At 38.5% G+C, this 25,215-nt stretch overlaps 1 protein-coding gene across 9 annotated transcripts in view; it reads right to left on the reverse strand.

Moving 5' to 3' along the window:
• Positions 1 to 208: 208 nt before the first annotated feature.
• ATE1 (arginyltransferase 1) overlaps positions 209 to 25,215 on the reverse strand; it is an 84,484-nt gene continuing 59,477 nt past the window's right edge. For 6 of the 9 annotated variants that reach the window (XM_074590570.1, XM_074590565.1, XM_074590561.1 and 3 more), the window contains 2 exons: positions 21,723 to 21,843; positions 209 to 3,360 (listed from right to left, as the gene is read on the reverse strand). In XM_074590570.1, coding sequence (XP_074446671.1) covers positions 3,182 to 3,360; positions 21,723 to 21,843 — 300 coding nt within the window. In that variant the 3' untranslated portion in view covers positions 209 to 3,181. Of the gene's footprint in view, positions 3,361 to 16,089; positions 16,214 to 21,722; positions 21,844 to 25,215 lie in introns of those variants that run through there. The other 3 variants (XM_074590572.1, XM_074590571.1, XM_074590567.1) reach the window with 2 other exon arrangements.

Below are 25,215 nucleotides of genomic sequence, written 5' to 3' on the forward strand. Positions count from 1 at the left end.
CTCTCTCAAAGCATAAACTCTTCATTAATCTGTCTAGCTGGAACTAAAATTTAGTTCTAAAATACTGGCATATGTTTTGACCTGACAGCTATCCCTTCTAATCACTGATACTCTTTGACTTCCCCAATTATGCTGTTCACTGGATGCTTAGTTGACCTCCAAGAGAACGAATTTCAACCAAATAAGACAGAAGTCACATTCAGAGCTATTAAATATTTACCGAGACTAGAAATAACTTTATTTTCTATACTTACAAGTCAAACAGGCCTGCTGAGAAGCAATTACAAACTCAACATGCGGGTTCTTTTGCATTTACGGAAATGTGTGGATGCTGGAAATGAGTAAGCTCCCCATTTATTTCCAATTAAAAAAAGTGTGGTATTTTTTAACACTGGTCACGGCTCTGCATTTTCTTACCACCACGTTATGCTCGTTTATCAACAGATGATAGAACAAGGTAACCTTACTTTAGGGATTAACTCTCACAAACTAACTACACTAAAAAACCCTTGTGAAATATTTTGTACTAAATTAAATATCTCTAGCTTCAATAACTCTCAATGACAACATCTTATTAAATAAAATTATAGCAGTGGTCAATTTTCACTTCCACTGAAGTCAATGGCAAAACTTACAGAACTTCATCCTCAGACTCTATTCCACTTCTAAAACAGGGATAGAGTAATCAGTCCCGAAAAATACTGCACCAATTTTCTTCTAAAATAACACTAGAGAAGTGAGTCAGGTCTCAGCATACCGCATCAGATGAATTTTTGAGTTCACCTTGACCTTTTTATTTTTTTTTTTTTTTTTAATATATGTGTGTATTTGAGTTCAGTAAGAGCCGGAAGGGCAGCGCGCCGTGGTGCTGCAGTTCCAGTGGAGGTCAGAAAGTGAAAGCACCATTTCGGAATTCACAGGAAATGGTCATTTACCTTTAGTGGTCACACTAATGACAACTTCAAGCCGTACTCAATTTTCAATTTTATACTTATGTCACTTTTCTTTAACTGCAGGCCTTAAAAGCTCCCCGGGAGCAACAGAGCATCAGAGAGAAGCCTAATACACCTCCAGAAGGCGCACCTGTAGCAGTGGGCACAAAAAGATGGGAGCTCTTCAAGAGCTCTGCATGGTGACGTGAGGTCTGCTCCCTTGCAATTTAACAGAAACTTTAACTTCTCCAGGAGCACGGCGAGGCCATCATTAAATGGTTTTGATCATCTTTAAGGTTCTGCAAGTCATACTGGAATTCCTGTGTGCCCATTAACCTTTTTATATGATATAATATCAATTTTGTCGTTTATTTTGGTTCTAAGCCACCTGGGCATCACTGCTTTTCAACACATTGTGTAGGCAGAAAATGTTATACCATTTGACATTTCACTGAGTGGCAAGAGTATGGTCTCCACAGAAAGGAACGCTTTATAATAATGTTCTTAAGTAGTATTTAGCGGTTCTCCCGTGGCAGTAGCTTTAGATATGATATGGGCAAACTAGATTGTAAATTATACAGAAACTTCTCGGTCCCAGGCAGCAGATGAACACATACCAGATATAATGCTGACAGAAATACTCAATTTTGTTGCAGACTGGGAGCTGAGCAATACAGTACTTCCAAATTAATAAAACATAAAATTACCTTTTTTAATTAGTGTTGAAGCTGTACTCTATATGAATTATATTACAATGATCACTCAGATATGGGGAAAAAAAAGTTAAATCTACAATGTACTTAAATCCCAAAATTCTTACATCTGTTCCACATAAAAATCAACAATTAATAATATTGGCCAAGTGTCTAAAATTAAAACGAAGCCCTGAACAATAGGAGATGTAACTCTCAGAGGGTAAAACTGAATCTGGTTCCTTTCTGGGGAAAAACACCTACACATATATTCCTGAATAAGAATCTTTCTTCAAAGGTTAACAGGAAACTTCAAGTTGATTCAAGGTAAATACTAGCTCCTGTTATCCAAGAAGATAAAAAACATAAATGCATTGGTATTGTTACAATGTTGTAATACATTACTGAATTATACATCGGTGTTATTCCCAAAAATTCCTACAACTTGTATGACTTGAGAGCGACACGGAACACCAATGACAATGTTCACGTGTCAGATAATAAAGTGCTTTCATAAAGCATCACAAATCCCTGCGTTTTCAACAGAAGCATTTAGTAAAATGTTATTCAAGATGTTAACCTGTGAGCTGCTGCACCATCAACAAAACAGTCAGTAAAAATGCAGGAATGTGACATTTAAGTCTTCCAATGCAATTCTGCAGAACATAATTGCAACAAAACTCAGCAGTGGTACCTCATGTCTGTTTTTCAGCACAGTTCTGAAATGTGCACTGAAGAGCTATAGGATAAACCTTCCTCTATTTCACGTTACTGACGTGCAGTAAAATATCCACTCTTTTTAGACAAAGGATAAGGCTTATACCAAAAAACCACTGTGCCGCTTGGCTGCATATCTTTGGTATATCTATAGTGCAACTATTCTGTTTCTTCTCCACAGGGGAAAGATCTCCAAAGCACTGCACGCCCTGCCACTGAGAATCAACCATGAACTCCTACATTCGCTAGGACCTCAGGCACTAACCTACTGCTCTAAACAAATGAAGAACGTGCAGTGAAAATAATTTCCTCCGCTTTTTAAATATACTATTGAAATAAAATTAAACCATGCCAGATTTCACATAAGAAAGTAACGGCACATTTCAATTCTCTTGCAAGAGTTCAGGAGCATACAAATGCGAGCATAAATTTCATGGCAACTTTTAATGCCAGATATCCACGGTGCTATTTGAAAACATTTGTAATTTAATTATTGTTAACCTAGATTTAGTCAATCTTCATTTCTACAAAAAAGACACCTGTTTTTCATTTTGCTTACTTAGAATTATTCAAAATGCATAGAAAGGCTAGAACTACTTAATTAAGATATATTGCAAGCATGTTTTTCTAAACTTATATTGCTAAAGCCTTGTTGTATTGTAAGTTTTATTGGAGTTGACCTTTAAACACAGTACCATGTATTCACACAAGCCTAGATATATACCTGCGTTTCATACTGCTATTTGAGTCGGCATACCAACACACAACTATAGTACATATCACCCAGTGGCAGTGCAACAAAACGTAGCGCCATCGAAATGCCATTTAATGATTTTTTTTTCAACTTCTAAACAACAACATTCTTTCTGAACAGGTCTGTCCAACCAAACTTGCGTATTGCTGAACGCTGGCTTCGTCGCTCGGCCCCTTCCTTCTTTTCTTATACACGCTGTAAGGCATCACGGTTCTCTTGTGAAGTACTCGCACTCTGCCCAGCTCCTTAATACGACCTTCGTCAACTGCAAAGAGAACCAGAGAACACAAAAATTAGTTATGGATATTGTCCATACGATCTTAATTTACGCAACTAACTTCAATATGCCTAATGAAAACTGTATGAAGTAATAAAACTAACCTGCAGATGAACAGTAGATGAAAGCAGAGCTGATTTACAGACCAGCCTTCTTGAATCAAGCTTGAAAACAAAACCTAGCTTGCAAAGTAAGTGTATTTGCGGTGCGTGAAAAAATAAATCATGCATCGCACGTTTCTAACGGTGATATAGAGCATTTCTGAAAATACCTCTACGGCTGTATTTTAAAATTCATGTTCTTTTAATGCTCACTGGAGCCCACTGCCAGAAGTGAAACTCTATCTGGGAAATACTTTCAAACCCAACCGACCAGGAGAGACTTGCTGTTCTTGCCATGTTGCACTTAATTATTGCACCGCTTGCAAAATCCACCAGCACAGAGCCCTCCCTTTCCCCCATTCTGAAAAGCGTATTAAAACCAGGGAGAAGCCTCCACTGTTTGCCTTCAGTAAGTACCAGGCAATAAACTGCCTTCCCAGGTGAAGCTCCTTGGCCCTCCAGCCCCCATCTTTTTTACCCCATCTCTACTGGTTTCTGAGTTTCTCTAGTAGAATGAACTTAAACACACGCCCTTACTTCAAGTCTGATCCCCAAGCTCTGCAGACCGACAGAGTTAGCACATACACACACCAGAGTCGAGCCTTATTAACCTCATCTACAGACCCCTCGTGACTTAATTTAGCCAGAATCATACACATAAGAGCATCGTTGAACAAGTTAAAACTGCCTGATTTTTATGAATCCAATTGATGCTACTATTGCTGAATAATAACGTTATATAGCCGCTGCGTGTCAGAATGATTGGCCCTACAGTGCTAGAAAACTCTTCAAAGAGAGGGAACATGCCACACGCCTGAGGCCATCGCAGGATAAATTAATAAAATTATTACAAAATACTGGTGAAAGACTTTCTGAACTTCAGGTTTAAAAAGCCACCAATGTTTAAGAGTCAACTTAAACACAGAAGCTGAAATATGAGTTTGAGAATAGAACCATATAAATTCAAATGGTAATAGAGATGGTCAGCATCGGGAGACATAAACTCTGCAAAGACTCGATCTTTTTTCAGCATCAGGACAGTATTCCAACTGAAGAGTCAGCACAGGTAAGTATAAGTACTGCATCAATCTGCCCCAAATTAAAACATTTGATATGTTCATGTATTTGCTTCATTTAGGTTAGAACATCTAAGGCTCCTTGAACGGGATCTGAATGGCATCCACTCTACACCGTTCCCCGCTTACAACACCCGCAGTGAAGCCTTCTGCTCCTCATCGGCTGACTCAAAATCAAACCAACTGCTGTGGAAAACCAGGTAATTCAAATAGCTATTGCATGGGCAAAAATAGGTGGGTGGGTTTTTTTAATAAGAGAATAAAGAGAGGATGGACTTTCTCAGCAAGTTTCACAAATGGCAATAGATCCAAAATGCCAAGGGTATGAATCCGTCAACAAATCCTGTCTTTCTTTTTCCATACCTGAAGCTCACTAGGCTTGCCGCAGGTAAGCTAAGCAACTTGGCTGCAAGAATCTGAAAAAACCCTTTAAGACAAATCTCTATTCAAATATGGTCCTTACTATAGAAAACCTAAATATTCTTTATAATTTATTAAAGACAAAGTAGGTCATTAAATGCTTTTCTTTGCAACACATTCTTAAGAACCTGCCCCTATTCATCCACAGAAACGCCTTGCAAACATTTTTCTGCCAATAGCCTGAATTTAGTATGTGAAACTTAACGAAGCCTGCTTTACAAAGTTTAGAATGACTTCATTACTTTTATCTATGTTTTGATTCCTAACATGAAAGCACAATGTATTTCTTAAGACTTCGCTAGGAAAACGTGGTTTGAAGGCAGAAAGTCTGAACAGTACTTGCTAAGATTGCATTCTCCACTAATTATTGTTGGCAATTGCTTTAGATAAACACCCAAGTCAAAAACACTTTACGGCTTTCTCTCCCTCTTTGAAATCCATTAGGTTTTTGATGTGTGGCCAAGACCTCTCTGATATCCCAATAGGCTGGTTTTACTACCAGCCCTACTGCCTCTTCTATTACATCCTCCTCCTTGCTCAAAGTTCACCAAGGAAACATTTGCGAGTTTAGCTTCTGGAGGTGACACAAGTGTAAAGTTATTTTAACTTCTTAAATTGGAAAGTTTATATTTACTGCACCTCTAGGCTGACTGTAAGTTTGTGTCCTGAAATGGATTTACGCCAAGCCTGGTCTTCGTAGCCTTGTGCCAAAACGCACTTTCAAAGCCGTTCACTACTCGCTGTTTGATAGTCATTGCTGTCAAATAATACTGAACCTGATACTCTGGATGAGCTCATCTTTTGGCTTGGAGCGTTCCTGGCCCCAGATTCCATTTCTTACAGTAACTAACACTACCGTACCTTCAGTTTCACTGTAGCCTTACCAGCTCAGCTCAACTCTGCTCTTGTTGCTCAGCATTTACACCCTTACTCCACTTTTCCTCATTAAATCAAGCGCAGTCGGCGCATTATCCTCCTTGCAGCCAGGCCCACGCTAGCTCCAGCTGGGCAGCTATAGGGAACTTACCATGATGAGGGTTCTAGCAAATTTATTAAGCACTACAGCCAAGCGTTTTCTGGGGATTAGCAAGGCTTGCCAGACCATGCTGTAGACCAGCCCTTTCTTGGCCTGCAGCAGAGGTTTATAATGCAACCCTCCGGCAGGAGAAGGCTCTCCCAGAGCACTCAAGAAAGTATCAATATCTTGGAAAAAATCACTGTATTATGAATACTTCAGACACGTTTTAAGCTTAACACAGACAGTATAAACTACATATACAGAGGGGAGATTTAGATTAGATACCAGGAAGAAATTCTTTGCTGTGACGGTGGTGAGCCCCTGGCCCAGGTTGCCCAGAGAAGCTGTGGCTGCCCCATCCCTGGAGGGGTTCAAGGCCAGGCTGGACGGGGCTTGGAGCAACCTGGGCTGGTGGGAGGTGTCCCAACCTAAACCATTCTATGATTCTATGATATATGAAACTCCCCAACGCGGTTGGTGTGGCTCAGTTCTCTGAAATGACAGGTACCTTCAATCCGCAGAGTTGAATTTTCTGAAGTTTAGTCTTCTTACGCATCTATCATCAAACTGTATTGATGGATAGAACTGAATTAAGGGATAAAACCTTGTATGTTTTTTTATGTCAAGGGACAGTGTCTCTTGTGTAGACTACAGTTAATCAACAGCTCCATGAGAAGATAACCTTCAAAAAGGCAAAGTCCCAAGAATTCAAGTGGACATTTAGCAGTACTGTACCTCCTTCTTGTACTATTGTTCATTTATAATATTTCGTTAATAGAACTGCTTCCACCAAATTCAGTCATTTCAAGTGATAAAGAGGAAGTGTTTCCAGAGGTGTTTGGAGAGAATGCACAGAAATATACATAGATATTGGTATCATTCAACCTTGCCACCACAAACCCATAAAAAAATTGCAAAGAGGCATTAAAATTCATTGTTTCCCACCCCCATATCACTATGAAATGCAATTCATACATGGAGGATTTCTTTTCTGAAAAAAACAAAGCATATCAGATATGTTGCTAAGTATCAGTAAAAAAAAACAAAGTAAAAAGCAGAAGTGATCTAAAGCCCCTCTACGCAACGGTTTGTCTTGGCAGATGTCAGGCAGATACCGGTTTGATTTCTTGGCCCAGCTACACACACATATGGGTCTTCGGCAACAGCATAGGCAGCATTGCCGAGCGACACCGAGTAACAAGCTAAAAGTAACAGCAGTGGTCTTCAAAGGCAGCCTCAGCCAGCAATCGGCCCCAGGAATACTTTTATACTCATGGGACGGGGAGGAATGTGAAGACAGGAAGCCTGACATACTCCTGTACAATTCATTTCTCGCACAACCCGAAGTTCCCCCCAAATACGCAAGCTCCCTCCCCAAATCAGAAAATTGAGTTTCAAATGCTGATACGCATTCCTGCTGAAATAGCAACGTAAAATAAGGAGGGGGAATTATTTTACCATTTCTATTCACAGCAATAGCATCGGCGTGCATTTACATAGAAATTCAAAGTTTCACATTCTGATTTTTTTTTTTCTTACAGCGTAGGAATTGATTAGCATTTTTATAAAATTATTTTGGGAAGCCAACATCCCAATATTTTTATTCTCTGAATGCATTAATCTTTATTATTGCTACCTAATATAAGCTGAAGTGAAAAAACAGCTACATCTGGCCAGGAAGCCGGGTAAGGACGTGCAAAGCCGAACAACTGAGACTCGGGGAGCGAGTTCTGCAACAGCCTCCTCCGACTCTACGCAGGCTTGGAGCCAACATCGCGTTGAAAAAAGTCTGACGGTTCAAAGGTTTTTGTGGCAAACTATTACTAAAGCAGCTTTTCGGTGGTGGCTGATTTGGGTCAAGCTGGTTTTGATCACTACTGCGCTGGAAAGCCAGCCTGCAGCGGCCCCGCGGGATGGGTGCCCAGTTAGCGGTACCTCTTCCCTCATCCTCTTGAATATACTCCTCACAAACACAGCATTTTTAAATCCATCGGGCATAATCTAGGGATGCAAGCAAGATAACTTTTTAATATTTTTTTTTCTCCATTTACAGGAAAATAAGTAAAAAAAGCATTAAAAATTAGTGACAAAATTATTAACTTTCTTATTTTTAAAATAGGATAAGGAAAATTGCCAATCTAAAAAAAAAAAAAAACCACATTAGTCACAGGAAAATATTTCTTACATTTTCTGTATAAGAAGCCTTACAGAGGCCGGGCATTTCTAATTCAAGAAAAGACACACGGCACTCCTGCAAAGCTCTGAAATGACGCTGTTTCTGGTCATAAGTTTCAGTTTCCTTAAATGCTACCTAAACTCTCTGGAATAAAGAAAGTATTTGACGATCTTCACTTTGTGCTTCTGCATCCACACTACACAGAGATTTTATTTTCTCCTCTGCAAGATGAAACAGTGGAAGAAAGGAAGGAAACAGGCAAAGAACCAGTTCTAATTCAAAATTTAAAATATTTAAAATTGTGCCATTAACTGAAACCTGCGATTCACTTTGAAAGGAGTCTTTGAAGGAAACTCCCACATAAATAACTCGCGTTACAAATTAGTTTCCATTTTGCTTAAAAACGGAATCTCAGAAAAACTATTTTTACCTCTAAAAATTAAATCCACAGGAAAAAAAAGAAGTACGAAGACCAACACTTCACAAGTGCTGTACTTTCAGACTGGCAGCACAAAGGGGATGTTGGATTTGGGGTTTTTTTTCAAGTTGTTCTCAGATTTAATTTTCAATTTTGAACCAGTTGGGACTTGCATCGTTTTTAAAGATGAACACAGCGTTCATGTTTTCCGAATTAAAGAAAAATAACAGGTTTAAAATTCAATTTAAAAATCTTCGTGATACCTAGGCTTTTAAACTCGGTGTAAAAATGATCCAAAGAAGCACCCATCCTTTGCTGGTTACACTACGGCAATGTCCATTTATTTGAGAAACACTACAGCCTTGTCAAATTTTTTTTGGAGAAAAACTACATCTGGTTTACATGACCTTGTCACAGTTAATGATCAATGATTTGAAAACAAAGAAACTTTAAAAGGAAACAAATTAACTTTTCACATTTTATGTCTGAAATGTAGGAGGTATTAACTACTGGAAACAGAAAACGTTTCCACTTCAAATCGGAAGTCTAATGTATCTGACCTTTGAATTTAAGCTCATTTCTTACTCAATTTAAAGCATTATTTCTTCTCCTTCCCCAGCAAAGCATAGGAAGTCGTCCTCAAAAACAAAACAGACATTACACAGCGACGAGACAAGCAACACACGTTAACAGTAATATTTCTATAAAACAGCGAGTTGAAATGTGTTTCAATCATACTAGACTCATACTTTAAGAAATATCAAAGACCACTATGCTTTAGGGTATAAAAATACTAACTTGAACCAAAATAAGAGTACAGTTAAAATGAAGCATAAGCAACCAAAAAAAAAAAAAAAATCAATGAAAAGAATTCTTAATTAAGACCAGAAAGCACAAGTCACAAAGGAAGTACAGTAGGAAGCTCAGGGTACTCTCAACCAGCCGACTCTTTGCAGTTACTCTAACAAGAAAAAACCCTGAACCTTTGAAATCATTGTTCAAAAAGAGAAGGTTTCTAATGAGAAAAATGCATCTTATCAAAATATTATCAAAGATCCTCAAAACATGAAGGCAGAAGAATGACAGTTTTACAGGTATAACTTATAGGGAACCTTAAAATAGGTAAAGAGAAGAAGTTGCAACAAGGGTAAATCCTAAAGACGTCTTCCGAACGAAACTTTTGGGCTTTGTGCCTGAAATCATACAACTGGTTTATGATTTGCAATTCAATCTTGAGAAGCAAGCAGACTAATCACTTGACAAAACCCATTCCAAATCCACTAACCCTGCTGCGCCACGCGGAAACAATAACTCATTGTGTTTTGACTCTTATTATTCTAGTAGTAAACATGAAAAGGGGCCAATGGAAAACATTTCCTGTGAATACAACAATTCAGAGCCGTTCTCCTTCTCAGCTGTAATTCACAGCAATCGGCAAAGGCTTCTGGCTTACCTGCTAATACAATCCTTTGACTACATTGCTAACACTAAAATCCAAGTATTAGCCGCTGGACGCATTTGAAAGAGATGCACATAAAATAATAAGTATAAAATTACCAGTTTATTTATGAGGAGGTCTCAATATGATACAATTATTCTAACCTACCTCAGTTTATTATCCTGAAACACGGTGACTGAGAAATGGCTACCAAAGGGCTAGATTTAAATGATATTGATATTTCTCCAAGGACTTGGCTTTTCAGGGATGCACTATAAAAAAACAAAAAACAACTAGTAGTACCTGCGAAAATGTTAGTTAAATGAGACTGAACAACTTCTTATCTGAAAACAGTATCCAGTGCCTCCAAAGTCAAGATAATAAGGCAAGGGAAAAAGGAAAAAAAAAGAATATAAACTAGTAGATGGCAAGTTGACAAAGATAACTATTTCACTTTTGGATGCTCTTCCAGAAGACAAAATGAACCAGTCAACTCTTTTGAAGTTGTATCCATGACACTATCCTTGATGACTTTGGATACGAGAAACGAGAATGTGAATTGACAATGAAGGATATTAACTGCATGCCTGGGGGCTTTTGTGGTTGTTCGGGTTTTTTTCTTTTTTTGTCTTTTTGCTTGTTTTAAAAACCCTTTTTGATCATCTAGTCAACTTTGAATCGTGCATTCAGTTTAACTGCAGCAGAGTCACAGCAGGTACAGCCCAGGTTTCAACACACGAACGCTGGGAGACCCCAGTCCTGTGCGCGGCACCACAGACTCTCTCCCTGTTATGGTTTGAGAAGACCCATAACAATTTATTGTCATTTAGACAATTATTCTATCACCCAATGACCCCTCCCCACCCAGGACGGGGAATCAGGGAAAGCAAGGAAACAAGAGGGTTGAAATATAAATGGATTTAACAGGATAAGACTGAATAATTAACAATGATACTAAAGAACCAGTATTAATCCTGATATTAATATAAGATATATGAGAATTATACTCAGCCAATTGTATCAGTAGGAAGCCGTGCACTCCCAGCAGGGGACAGTAAATGTGGGACACTGTGAGCGCAACGGCTTCGGCAGGAAGGGAAGGGCTCAGGGGTCTGGCACTGGGGCAAGGAGTTCTCTGGACTGCCTCCATCAAGGCAGAGAGAAACTACACAGCAAACTTTCTAATTTATATCGAATGTGACGTTCATGGTATGAAATAACCCTGTTGGCCAGCTTGGGTCAAATGCCCAGGCCTCGCTCCTCCTCATCCCTGCACCTGGCCAGGCTTGAAAACACTGAGACCTTGAATCCCACATAGCCTAGCTGGCTATGAAGTAAATATTTTCACAAATTCAGACACTAGTGTCTTCTAAAAGTGCAGTTTTCCCCAGCATTAGAAGAGAAATTAGGCCTGTGTTGCTCAACCCAGGACACTCCCTAAACCCGGCAATCAGCAGAGCACACAAGGTGGTTTTACAGACCCAGGCTTGCGAGGTCAAGCCTATAAGCTCAGTCATACCCCAACTCATTTTTGCTTGGCTCCATAAGCACTTCCAATGCATTATTCTAAACCTATCATGAGGTTCTGGGAAGGTCTGTTCGCTCTGAGGCAGCACTGATGAGCCTGATTAAGTTTCATCCTGCATCAGATGCCTCTCCCTAGTGCTTCTGAGAACCTCTTCTCTTCCTCAAAGCATCCCAGTTATTCAGAACAACACAGAACAACACAGGAATGTTCAGTATGTTGAGCTGCTCATTTCTCTTTAGAGGCAGAATGGACAATCACGATCAAAATCCAATGAGCACTTGGGAACAGCACATGAAAACAACTCTCTAATTCACTCGCTAACAGGGAATTAAAACTGCACACGTATCTTTCCAGAGAGTTTAGCAATGTACCTGTCACCTCAAGAACATCATCAAAAGTGACTCACTCACGGTTGGGAAAGACACATTAAACATGCCATTAAAGCTGTGAATTAAAGGCTGAGAACGCTAAATCAGGGATGCATCTTAAATACAAAAGATGCGGGATGGAAAGCAACTGCTGCACAAACACTTCCTATTAGAGATGAATGAACTATTTCATTCAATTCTCATGAAAAACATGAATAAATATTTTTTCTTAGATAAACACAGAATGCTTATCTCATTATTAACTCTAGTAGAACTTTAAAACTGATAAGTATGCTGACATCTCAATCGGAACAGCTTATTCCATCTATTTCCCGAACATATTTTGCATAAGAAAGAAGCAGAGACGCTACACAAACTGCTTTTTCATTTCAACTGGTAGCTAAAATACCTTGGAATTCAGTTAAGATTTACCCAAGGAGCCAAATACTCAACTATAATCAGTAATTTTCTAACTACAAAGCGACACTAATGGGTCAGTCTATGTTTCGCAGCAGGAACGGTGCCTAAGACGAGGTACTGCCCTTCATGCCCGGCTCAGAGCAAACCACGGCTGTCCTTCCCACGATCTGAATTTCTGCAACTTCCACCGAATACAAAGCTGACATTTATGACGTGTAAATGTCTTTCCGACTTTATTTGTCATGTCAAAATAATTTTACAAGGGCTAATAATGGAGGAATAGCGTTACTGCCTCATTTTATATATTTTAGAGTCATTTTGCACTGCACAACCAAGTTAAGAAAACACACTTTGCAAATTTAATAGGCCATCGTCACCCTCCGGATTATAACCTTACTTCCAGGGAATTAAAAACAATTTTTTGTGGCTGAAATAGAAATATTAATTAAAATAAAGGGCATTTTAGCAATTCTGGATACTTTTTTATTCTATTCTATAAATATACTTCGATACTTATTTTCATCACTTTTACGCAAAGATTTTAGCACCTTTATTTCTTTTTCTGAAGCAAAATCTTCCCATGGGACTGACCCAAAGCTGGATGATTGTGAAGGGCTACTAATGAGGACTTCAGACTTTCACAAGAAGGCTTCCGAGAAGACAATTCCATTTTCACCCAGACTGCCGGAGACTTTTAATTACAGGTTTTAATGACACTTCAAGCCAACAGCAAAACACAGTGCTGAGCCCCAAGCTTGCAATGGCAGTAAAACCAATGGAATAAAAGATAAAAGTTAGAGGGTTATGCTTTTAAGGAGTTACAGACCCCCAAAATGGGATGGAAACAGGAAAAAAACTGAAAGAGTAATAGAATTAAATACCTTTTATTAAGATATTTGAATTGCATAGAAGTGAAAATGGCAGAACGCAGTAAGAGGATCTTTCAAAAAGAAGGGCGAAGCAAAGTCCTCGTTAAGACTGATATATGAGAAGGAGGAAAATACCAAATACAAGAGTCAGGCTGAGAATTAGAAATGCAGGGGTTTCCACGAAATAGGCAAAATTTAAGCAATTGGCAGTAGCTTATCAGCAGCTTATCAGCTAAATAAATCAGATTACAGCAATCAATTTACTGGCTAAATTAATTAAAACATGGAATCAATTACGTTGCATGTGAAAAGTCAGATGATGTCACCGGAGCAGAGAGTAAACATGATCTGAGGCACCGAGGACGGTTACAAGAGGTCTGACCCTGGAAAAAGTGGCTGGTGGTGCGTGGCTGAGCCGGGACCCAGCACATGCCTGCGGTGTCGCTTCCACAGCTGCTCGGTATCTGCGCCTAATTACAGCTTTTAACTTTTATCACATTTTGAAACTAGTCCCATATGCTGGCTACCCTCGGCACGAAATAAATCTGCACGATCGCTCTACTTATCCAACATTATTTAATTTTTAATTTCTGTTCTTGTGTTTCTAACGTCTTCTGAGTATGGAAAATGATTCCTACAAGATTTGGCAGTCCTTGTCCTTCCCCACATTTCCCTGAATCTTCAGCAACTAACGAGTTCACTTCTGGTTCAGTCACAAGAAAAAAAAAAAAAAAAAAAGAAAAAAGGAATTATTCTGCTAGAGAATCAAACGTCACAACATTCAAATGGTGAAGGAGTATCTTGAGCACACAACCATCTAAAATCCACCTCTTCAACGCGACGAGAAGTAAAGTATGCCAGGATATCTTTATTTCTCAAGCAGTGGCCTCAAAAAAAATATGTAATTTCAAAATACATCTGTTGGTTACACAATCTCTATGACAGTCATTTTGGATTAAAACATATTTTGGGGAATTTTGCAGTCCAAGACAAACGTTTCATGAGCTACCCTGAAAGTCAGGCGACGGCGCTTCTTGAGGGGTGTTGGTTTACTCTGCTACTTGTACATCAGAAGCAGATATATTTAGAGAATCAATAAATATGAACTTTTAAATCACAAACACTTAGCAGAGTTTGAGATTTGCTAGAGCAAGGCAAAAGGGAGTTCGTATTATGACCACACTTCAAATCACGTTTTAAAGACATTTCGGTCTTTGCCATTGATTGTTTCGGGAGACTCCGCTGCGGAGCTGATGGTTCGGTGTAATTTCTAAGCCACAAGCCAATTATTCAGCGCCAGTTGTTTAGGACCCACAAATTAAGTTAATAACACTACCTTTTTATTACAGAAGCACTGGAATATTTGAGCATATTGGTGCACACGAGGCCAAAAGCCCATACCAGTCATTTCAGTTTAATCCAAACATACTAAAAAGTGAGGGGAAAATTTGCCTGGCTACACCTTTTTGGCAGTATCTTCATTGTTTAAATATCTGGTATGCTCAAGGATCACACTGGATTTGGAAATATGCATTCTGATGATTCTAAGTGTTTATAAACTTAATTAGAAACAGATACAAACTTGTAAGATGTGCCTCCTCTAGAGGAGCTGCTAGAAATAATTGATCTCTCTCTCTCTCTCTCTTGGTTACAGAATCCAAATTTATTACATATAGCTCTGATAAGATAGTGGAAAGTTAGTTCTTTAGAAGAACTGAGTTCATGATCTATCAGAATTTATTTAAACTGTTTCCTAACTCTCCAAAGTACACAACACTGTATCTTTAAAAAATTATGAACAGCGGTTGTTTCGGAGCAGAGCAGCAATTTCTCCCTAACCAGATGATTGCACAGTTCTAAACAATTTGTTTAATGTTTTCCATCTGTGACAGTTTTGTGACTACATTTGCATCGTCTCAAGAACTTCAGGGCATTTATCCTTATAAACACTAATCTGCATCACACTGCCCTTATAAACATTAGTGTACGCTGTCTGTTGCTTTAATCCATCTGACTAGATTCAAAGATGCGCCACTACACGTATACATCTCTTTGCCAGGGACCTAAACTATCTTAAAATTAAACAGCGTCTGTACTTGATGGGGGGAAAAAAGAAGAAAAAATAAGTAAATCAACAAAAGTACTTACATTCACATACACAAGAAATGTAAAACATGTCTGAAATACGCCCTTTTCATTAGCAAAGAATAGTAGCTAAACTGTACCTAAAATTAAATGCTTTGAAAAACACAGCACTAGAAATCCAGGTTACTGAAAGAGTTGTGACAGATTATTTTTCTAGTAAAAGCACTACGCACACGAATATCTTTTTAAAAATAAATGCAGTTTTGTATAACTGCCCAAGCCTGCAGACTTCTGGATAAGAATGCTAAGTTTTATTTACTAGAACTAATAACCCTCAGTTTCTTGCAAGAAGCGTTAAGATGCATAATGAAGCCGCTAATAAGAGGATTCGGAAGTTATTAAATACTGGGAATGCTGAGTGCCTTCTACTACTCTAGATTACAATGTGCAGCAGAATAACAATGCTGCAAAGGTGTGAAAATTTTCATTTTGTATGCGGCAAAGAAAATGGAGTTAGTTCTGTAGGTGTGAGAAAGATGTATTCCTGAAAGGGAAAAAAAAAAAAAAAAGTTTTTTCAGCTTGTATTCCTAGAAGTTTCAAAATTCTGGTAAAAACTTGCAATAAATGTTACAAGACTACTACAGGAAAAGACTGGAAATCTTTGTAATTTTCTTTAGTTCAGCAACTCATAAACTAGTGATCTGGCATCAACTCTGTTCCTAAGGTAATGCATCAAACTGGGGTTACACAGAGTGATTCTTGTCAGTTTGAAGTGAGACCTCTCACTTCAAATTCCGACCTCCACATCGATTTGTGTAGCGTCCCAGGCCTCTGGCATTGATTGTCGGACTAATGCTCCTGGAAAGGAGAGTGCAGGCACTGATGTCAGTGTTGGTTTGCGTTCTTTTTCTGATGGTTAAGACCTGTATGTGAACATGAGGCAATTTATAAGACTTTTTGGATTTCAACATCTGTCTTTTGTGAAGACGTAACCTCACCAGATCCCCGGTGGCTGCAGGCAGACCACTGAAAAGCACAGAAAAGACAAATTATCTTCTCTTGATTCCAGTGCCTGTGGTCACTTTGTCTGAGACCAGATGGAAACAGTCTAAAGCCTAAATTCTTCTAAGGACCCCCACTTCTTCCACTGGAAGAAGCAAGATCTTTATTGCTGCGTGGAGATGGCAGAGGCAAAGGCTGGTCTGCATCAAGAGCAGTGTGAGGGAGGTGGCTGGTGAACCGTTAGGCACTGGCAAATTTCTGCTGGCATACGGCTTTGGCTTCGTAAGCTCCTCAGGTTTTCACATCTAGTTTCTTTCTACATAGTGTATCTAAAAAAACGGCCTCTCTTATTTATCTCTACAAATATCTATCTAGATTTTCAAGTTTTAATCCTACCATTACTTGTTTCAACAGCTTTCTTCTGTTCTTGTCAAGTCCTTCTTCTCATCATTCTACCTCCGTGAACTGCCGCAAAACTTACATGCGTGTCCCTAACAGCTACCCATCCCCTGATCCCATCAGGCAGACCTCACTTCTAAAGCTTTCCACAGCCTGTTTCAACCTCGCCTTCATTCCTAGCACCAACAGGGAGTAACGCAAGTTCTACCTCAGACTGACTATGGGATCTGATGTCCCAGAACACTATGCCTGGTTTTGAAGGAAACTCCTTTGGGTCTGCCCATATTCTTCATTTCTCCGACACATCTCATGCTGCAAAAGATTCCTCCATAAATTATAAAAGATAATTAATGTACTTCCTTAGATCCCCCTTCGAAAGTCTCCTTCACTGTGACGTTTAGAAAAAAATTCATAGTTTAGTCCATTACTATTTAGTCTATTAATAGATTATAATTTAGTCAATTAATGTAATTCACCAGACAAACTAGAGGTGCTTCTCTGTTTCTTTATACCATCCTTTTGCATCCATCGTGGTTTGTGTTAAACTGTACACTCTGGAGCAAAGAGTGTCTTGTCTCCAAGACACAAAGCCAAGACAGAGGGGTCTATGTACACCTTTGTCATGTGTTCCTTTCACCACTGGAGAAAGTACTTTCATCGGAATGAATGTATTCCATTTGATGCCATTTTGATTTCACTCTATTATTAGATATACAGGAAGTTGAACAGATGCGTATCAGCTTAGCCAATTTATCAACTTCGGCAAGCAAATCAGTCAAGAAAAAAATAAAAGCTTTAAAATCCTTTTTTATCTGCTCTAGTCAAAGCTTCTGCTCAAAGCAGCAGACACAGGAAGGTGGGAGGCAGCTTCCACCACTGAGACTGCCACGGGCCGTGCCTAGCCATTGGGATCAAGGACAGCTTTGTCACTTGGGTAACAGCACCCTGCTCGCCCTGCTTGGGACGCACACACCCCACGTTACGGGACACAGTCGTGAGGCTACAAAACTATGACGGCTTTGAAGTCACCCCTTTAGATGGGGATTGTATCTGCCCTTATCTGAACTTGCTTCTTAAAGGTGTTGACAGTCCAGTGGTGATGGGAAAAAAGATTTAAATTGAGTTTCCCCCTAATTTAATTAGCATCCCAAAAGTAGATTTTCATCAAGATTTTACTTCACGAAGACATTTTTCACAGGCTGCTCTCAGGAGCAACAAATTGAAATTCTCAACAGATGTTAGGAAAAAAAACAAAAAGACAGACATGTCAGTGGGTTAGTCTTTAAAAAAAATGGAAAGTGGAAGGATAAAAGTATTGCCAGGATACCAAGTAAATTATTTATAATTCTTTTCATGCTGTGTTTGATCCACGGACAAAGCTGTTAGTGAAAGTACCAACGAGGTAAAGCCCTGAAGACCAGTTCTGAGCGGAGGAAGCTGACTCGTGTGACAGACCATGCCCAGGAATATTTCAGCAGACACTATCGTGTGACTGAATTTTGCTCATCAGTTTTGATATCTTGTCCAGAGTCACTGACAGGTACTTATCTGCACAGCAATTTTAATTAACTTCTTTTTTCTTCAACCTAATTCCATCTGTACTTAAACTTTCATTTCACGTAGGGTTCATCGTTACAAAGTAAAGACTAATGGCCAGTTAAACGCAGTTCAGCACAATCCCAATTTTCAGAAAGCATCAGTATCCAAAGCTTCTATCACTGCCCCACCTCACTGATTATTTATTTGTAAGTAAATGACTGGCCACTGTTTAATAATAAACACATCAGAATCCTAATAAACCTCTCTCATTTATAAGATGATGCCAGGTCTTTTGACTTTTTCAAACTGACCAGACAGCAAAAATGAAGAATCTGTTCTAAGGCACAGGTAATTTAGGCAGAACTTGAGAAACGTGACCTTTTATCCATGAACACTGTCTGAGCATTGCTATGCCTTTTTTTTTTTTTTTCCGCCCTAAAGTAACTGACATTTTTCAGTACGTGTTAGGAACTGCGCATAAAGAGCCTACCAGGAGTTTATTTAAATATCAAACTTGAGCGTTTGCTGGCACAAGACCTCGTCGTTGTCTCTGTATAACAGGAGTGTTTTGAGGTTAAGTGAGGTTGAATCTCATTACACTGAAAGAAGCAGGAAAGAGTTGGACCTATTTCAACCATCGGGCGCCCACGATTTGCCATCCAAAAAGAATAAAAAGTTATTATCGTTGCTATGAGTGCTTTTTTAAGTTATTAACTGTTAGGCACTTTTTTAGACTTATCTCTGTGGTATAAAGAGTTAAGAATTTTGTTTAGTTTGTCTGTCCTCTCTTCTTCATTCTCCAACTGTTAACAAAAGACGTCAGAGAAGAAGGGAATGGAAAACAATACACCGTGAAACCATTTGAAAATGTTCAAGCTCGGGACAACCACATAAAGCAAAACAGGCAAAAATCCTCTGCAAATATCAATTAATATTTTCTGATACTATAGAAAAAGTTGATATTTTCTGTGAGCACATCTTTTCTTCTTTTTCTTTTCTTTTTTTTTTTTTTTTCCCAGAAAAGAAAAAAATAAATCTGATTATAGGAAGGAGTTCTGCGATGTAATATGTATGAATACTCAGAAATCATTTTCATATTGCAGAGATTTGGAAGGTCAGAGTGCACAGCACCCTCTCCTGAAGTCATCACTGTTCTATAACGCATTTTCACAAGCTGCAACTGGTAAATTTATTAGGGGGTTTTTTTTCATTTTTTTAAAGGGAGGGAAAAGGAGTTCAAAAATTGCCAAACATGATGAACAAACTAGTGTGAGGTAATGTTTCAGAAATTTTGTGACATTACAGACAATATTAAAGCTGACCATTTCCAATGGCTGTTTCCTTGCCCCAGGCAGCAATGCAAGTCGCACTGTTTCCCCCAGTTGTTTACTGGATCTGGTTATTGCCCTCAGTTTCTACGTCGGAAGTCCCGCTCCTGATAAATCATGCCCTACTTAACTGCCATAATTACAGGCAGTATTAGAGAAAGCTGATTCAGGAGGAATAAAGCACACCACCATTCCTATTGCTCTTTTTTAAATTCACTGTAACTTCATTAAACTCATATTACTGACTATTGTAGAGAGTAAAGAAGTAAGAAGGAAATTGATTTTACTGTTGAGAAATAGCTTCCTTAGAGCTTGCAACTATTTAAACCTCAAATGACTATCAGCTCACAGCAGGCCTACTGCATTTCAACGTGTAGCTATGTTTTAATTTCCTTAAGCCACAGGACAGAAGTCACAGTTCCAGTAGTGTCTGGAGTGAGATATTCTGCGCTGATAATGATGCAAAGTTTTATATCCCGCAGTTTCCAAATGCATGGTATGCCACTGGAATTTCACAGAATTGAGAAGATGATGCCCCTTTGCTTGTAAAGCATTAACACCTTCAAAGGCAGTAGTTTAGTTGTCACTTTTGCGCTTAAATGAATGCACCTCTTTTATTTCTGAATAACAAGAGTATCCTGAACACAGCCGGCCTCCAAAACCATTTCTCTCCTTCCTCCCACCTTTGTAATTTTTTGGCAATTTCCTCTCACCAACCTAACAATGATTCTAGCTGACCAAGACACGATGTGCCACCCGTTTAAATCTCTTACGCATTAAGCTTTTCCCATGGTGACAGACACTCTCTTCAAAGAGCATCCAAGCACACTCCCCAGTCTATTTCCCACCACGTCACACGTCCACCTGCACAATCCCTAAAGAACATTATCTATCTACACAGAACATAATTCTGCTACTATAACTTTTAAATCGGTATCTATATCTAGAAACACATTTCGTCTAATTACTGTAGTATTTTAACTAGATTATGACCCTTTCAGAACATTTGCAATTATGAAGTATTATTATCTTATCGTTCCAGTTGATCAACCAAGTCACAGCACAAACGGGAACATTCACAGGATGAAGGAAAGGAAGAAACTGAAGCAGCTTCTTCGAAAGTTCACAATCCTGCTTAAAGTGGACATCTCTCTTCAAATTCCTTCCATTTACCTACACCCCGCCCTTCCAACAGTTAACAGTTCATCTGCTACTGAATGAAAGTTTTCTTAAACTACAGCCACGGTAAATAAAAAGAGCAGCAGCTGTTGAAGACTACTCGGAGACAGGTAAATCTATATGGTGCTATGCACTCTTGAGCTTAATCCCTGACATTTCTGAATAATGTTATATTTTTGCTCAACTGCTATTCAGTGGAGAAAGAGGAATTTTCAAGTAAGAAGATATTTAACAATTTGCAGTTAATAAAACAGTTAAATCAGTGTTTTGTTTTCCAGCCAAGCATCACACCAAGCATTCTCCAACACAGCTCCCTCGAGGCCTGCAATCTGCCCACAGGGTCAGCAGCTAAAACAAATATATGTATTTTTTCCCATTCGATTGCATTGGTTTACAGTACGATTCTTGGATTATGTTCTGGTCAGTAATATTCCTTACCATTCTATGCTGACAAATCACTAAGTATCTATTTTACAGAATGTAAAAATCTACTTTCCATCTACTTCAAGGTGTTTAAGGTATTTCTGCTGCTTATTGTATTCAAATTCTCTGACAGATTCTTAAACTAAATCTGCCAGTTTCTTAACAAAAGCACTTGAAGCCTTTAAGCTTCTCCATCCCTTTTCACTTTCCTGTATTGATTCTGATTTCCTTTCTTTATGCATTCATCCGAGACTCTAAGGGAGGAATAATTATTTGATCGGTTTTGTTCATGCACAGAATAACAAACACAATTATCTGAATGGCAGCAATACGTGTTTATTTTGAACGGCACACAGTCTGTAAAACAGAATGTACTTAACATTTGTATTGCTTATTTTACGTTAAAAGACAAAACTCTCTATTTGCTAATGCTTGCTGGGGGAGTTATGAATTTTTCACTTTTTATCCTTTGCAGATCAGATTTCAGATTAAGCAGACGATGCCAATACATTATAAAAACAAGACCGACAATTTACAGACCTATCAGCACCTGTAAACGTACCTGCTTTGACGTCCTGGTTGAATCGACAGTATTTCGAGTGCTCAAGCAGGGGCAGACACTGCTCAATAGGCGTCCAAACGTACGTCTCTGGACACAACAAGTCAGAAGGTCTGTACTGACCCTAGAAAGGAGAAAAGAAAAAAACAAAACCAAAGAGAGTAGTCATATCAGTTGCACAAGAACACTCTGGCTACAACTTTCCAGATTTTCCTATGAACAAGGAAAAATTTTAATCTGATCTACACCAAATGAGTCAGAAACAGCTTCGGTGAAATCACAGCCTTAGTCCTTCGGTAATTTCAGCACCATCTCAGGAACACAAACTTAACCTTGGCACTTGAAGAAAATGTAAAATTAACATGACACATTTTTACGGTATCCAAGATGAACTGCAAAAGTTTTGGCTTTGCTTACTGAAACTTTGTATTTAAGTTATCCTCTAGAGCTCTGCTGAGCTGGTGCCGACACTGAAAAACTCAGCACCTCCAAAAGCAGCTCGTCTCAACTGTTGTTCATTCTAGCAAATAATGGAGACCCCAAAAAAATCTAATAGGAAAAACCCCCACTCAACAGTAAGCGGGATGCTATTTTTATTGCATTAGTGATGGAGCATTTTGTTCATTGATATTTAAATAGTAGCATTTTCTTCTTAATTTATGGAGTTTTCTCCTGGAATAGCTTAAGATAACGATTAGTGAATTTCTACCATTCTTTGTTGATTTATTAAAAAGATATTCTTTGCAGACATTCCCAGAGACTAAACAGCCATAATTATTTTCCCTTTAGCTACACAGAAAATCACCACCTCAGCAATAATAACCTCCTTTAATCAGATCTTCATTTGATTTAAAGTAAAATTTTTCATCAGCCTATAAGTTAAGTCAAAAATCTATCTTTGAGCCATTTTTCTTTTAATCCATACCCTCTCAACGTTCAGAGCCATATGGTGGCAATATCAAATTTATTTTTAAACTGAAAATTCATTTCACATATCAGCGTGAGAAACAGACATTCAGTAAACAGAGCTAAAAAGGTTAAGGATTTCAATTGCACAGGTCTTGAGGCGACAGTTCAAAGTGGGCATTGTAAGAGGTCACACTGCGGTTGATGCAACTAAGAGCTCTTCGTATCAATTGCTTTAAATAGGTAATGAAGATGATCATCTTGATACGAAGTTGATATGAAAAAAGGCAAAGTGGTCTTGAATGAAGCTGACCAATATTTAGGAAGGGACATAGATAATTACTGTGACTACAGTCTAGTGATAAAGACATATTTTACTAAGTCGCATCCACAAGCCCCGCTATTCTTCCAGACACACTCTTATGCAGCAGTTTTGGAGAATCAGAACCATTTTTTGAGATTCCCAATTCTTTTTATTCTCTTACTGTTCTACTCTTAACAATATTTACAGTAGAATTAACTTTTTTCCATTATGTATTTCCCACCAACTGTAAATTGTTGAGTAAGAAATACAAAAATTATCTCTGATAAAACAAAAGTCTTTACCGTCCATGTTAAAAAAAACCCAACAACCAAGCTTCACGCTCAACCTTGTCAAATACCTGATCTCTGATCTCCTCTGAAAAAATTCAGGATTGGCTTGTAACTATCGCTGTTGGGTTTTGGGGTTTTTTTGTTTTTTTTTTTTTTTTTTTTTTTTTAATTAAATGCAAATTTCTACATTAAGTTAACCCAATATTCCTCCATTCCATGGAGAAGCTTAAACCTCAAAACCTTAGAAAAATCCTCTAAAACCAGAGAATGGAAGTGACATTACTAAATAAACCACTCTGAAATGTTACTCTGTCTAAACAGAAATATTTGAAAGGTATGTGAAGGTAACGGCTAAAGAACACCTTAAGTCACCATTACTCAGATGAAACAATTTAAGGACTTGGGGGGGGGGGGGGGGATACACCTTTTCAGTCAGATCTATAAAAAAAATTAGCACATATTTACTTATTGATTTAAAGACATTTTCTCAATTGGCCAAGAAAGCAGAAATGGCCAAGTAACCGTCTTGCAGAGCTGTCGCTTAAGCACAGAAAGCACGAGGTGGCAGTTTATCCTTTCCGAGCAGCACGGGTGTACTCCGGGGTACAAGTACAGATTACTCGCCCACTTACAGGTTTCCCAGAAGATACTGCCTCTGCATCCTGGAATACGTGACACCCGTGAGTCCCACATGTGAGAATTACACCACTACACATACACACTATACTACCACACAGCCCTGTTCCGAACTTCCCAGTTCCTTCTACAGTGTCATATTCTGACATGACATGGGATGTATAAAATTAACCGCATTGCAATATTACTACTTTTGTTATAACAAAAAAGAGCTTCTTTACTTCCGAGCAGAACAGTAATGGGAAAATTTGATTATCCAACCCATCACTGTAGATTCAGTATTTATTCCGGGCATCAAAATACCCTACTTAGGAGGGAAAAAGGAAGAAATAGTTCTGAGGTGACTTCCTTTAGATGTTTTCTTCCCCCAAAATTTAGAATCTTGTTAATAAACTTCCCAGACGACGTGTAAGCTGAGGTGATGACACATCTCTGACCAATGACACACAATGTAATTAGAGGTAAAAATTAAACAAGCCATTGATGCTCTTCAATATCCTCCCTTTTTGAAAGTATCGACAAACATACTAGAAGTAAGGTATTTCTGCGCTAAGGGCATTTTATTTGCTCTACTGGTTAAACCCACATCCCATGACTCATTCCATGGAGGAAGTGGGAACATGGAGACATACTGAGGCGAGTTTCCCAATGAACAGCGTTGGCACTGCCTCTATATTGACAGAATTAAAAAGGAAACCCACAGAATCTGTTAAATCAAATGCAATAATTTCTAAGGGCTTTTGTCCCCTTGTTTTCTCCCCTAAGCACTTAGTCTCAATTTACTTACTTTCTTAAAAATGTTAAAAATTCAACATGAAAACAAAGAGTGAATCCACCTCGCTCACACACACACCCCACCCCCTTATTCCTGGGGTGTTAAAAATCTGAACCTGAGAATCCCTCATGCACAGGAGCATCTGCACTTCAAGAAAAATGTTCGTATTTCATTATTCACTCTAAAATTATTACATCATCTAAAAAAAAAAAAAAATCGCCTCAAAGTTTACAATTTGTATTCCTTCTTACTCTTAATATTGCTGATTTACAGTATACACCCAACATAAATCCAAAGCAGAAAGGGGATCTCCTGAAGGGAACTGCTGCAGAGCTATTTATCACAGTAGAACAACTTCATCAGGTTTGCAAAACTATTTTTGAAAAATCATTCCTCTTTGGCTTCAGATTAAATTAGCATACATTTCAGAAGTAATTCAGTCTACAGTAAAAACCCACAACTGAAAACATTTTGCCTTCTTTTATCTCGTAATATAAAAGCTCTTGCATAGTGGCACTGTTTATGCTGTCCAGACCATCTTGGGAATACTTAACTACAAGATTTTCAACAAGAAGTATCATCTTA

This window comes from Larus michahellis, chromosome 6 (assembly GCF_964199755.1).
Source record: "Larus michahellis chromosome 6, bLarMic1.1, whole genome shotgun sequence".
NCBI lineage: Eukaryota > Metazoa > Chordata > Aves > Charadriiformes > Laridae > Larus > Larus michahellis.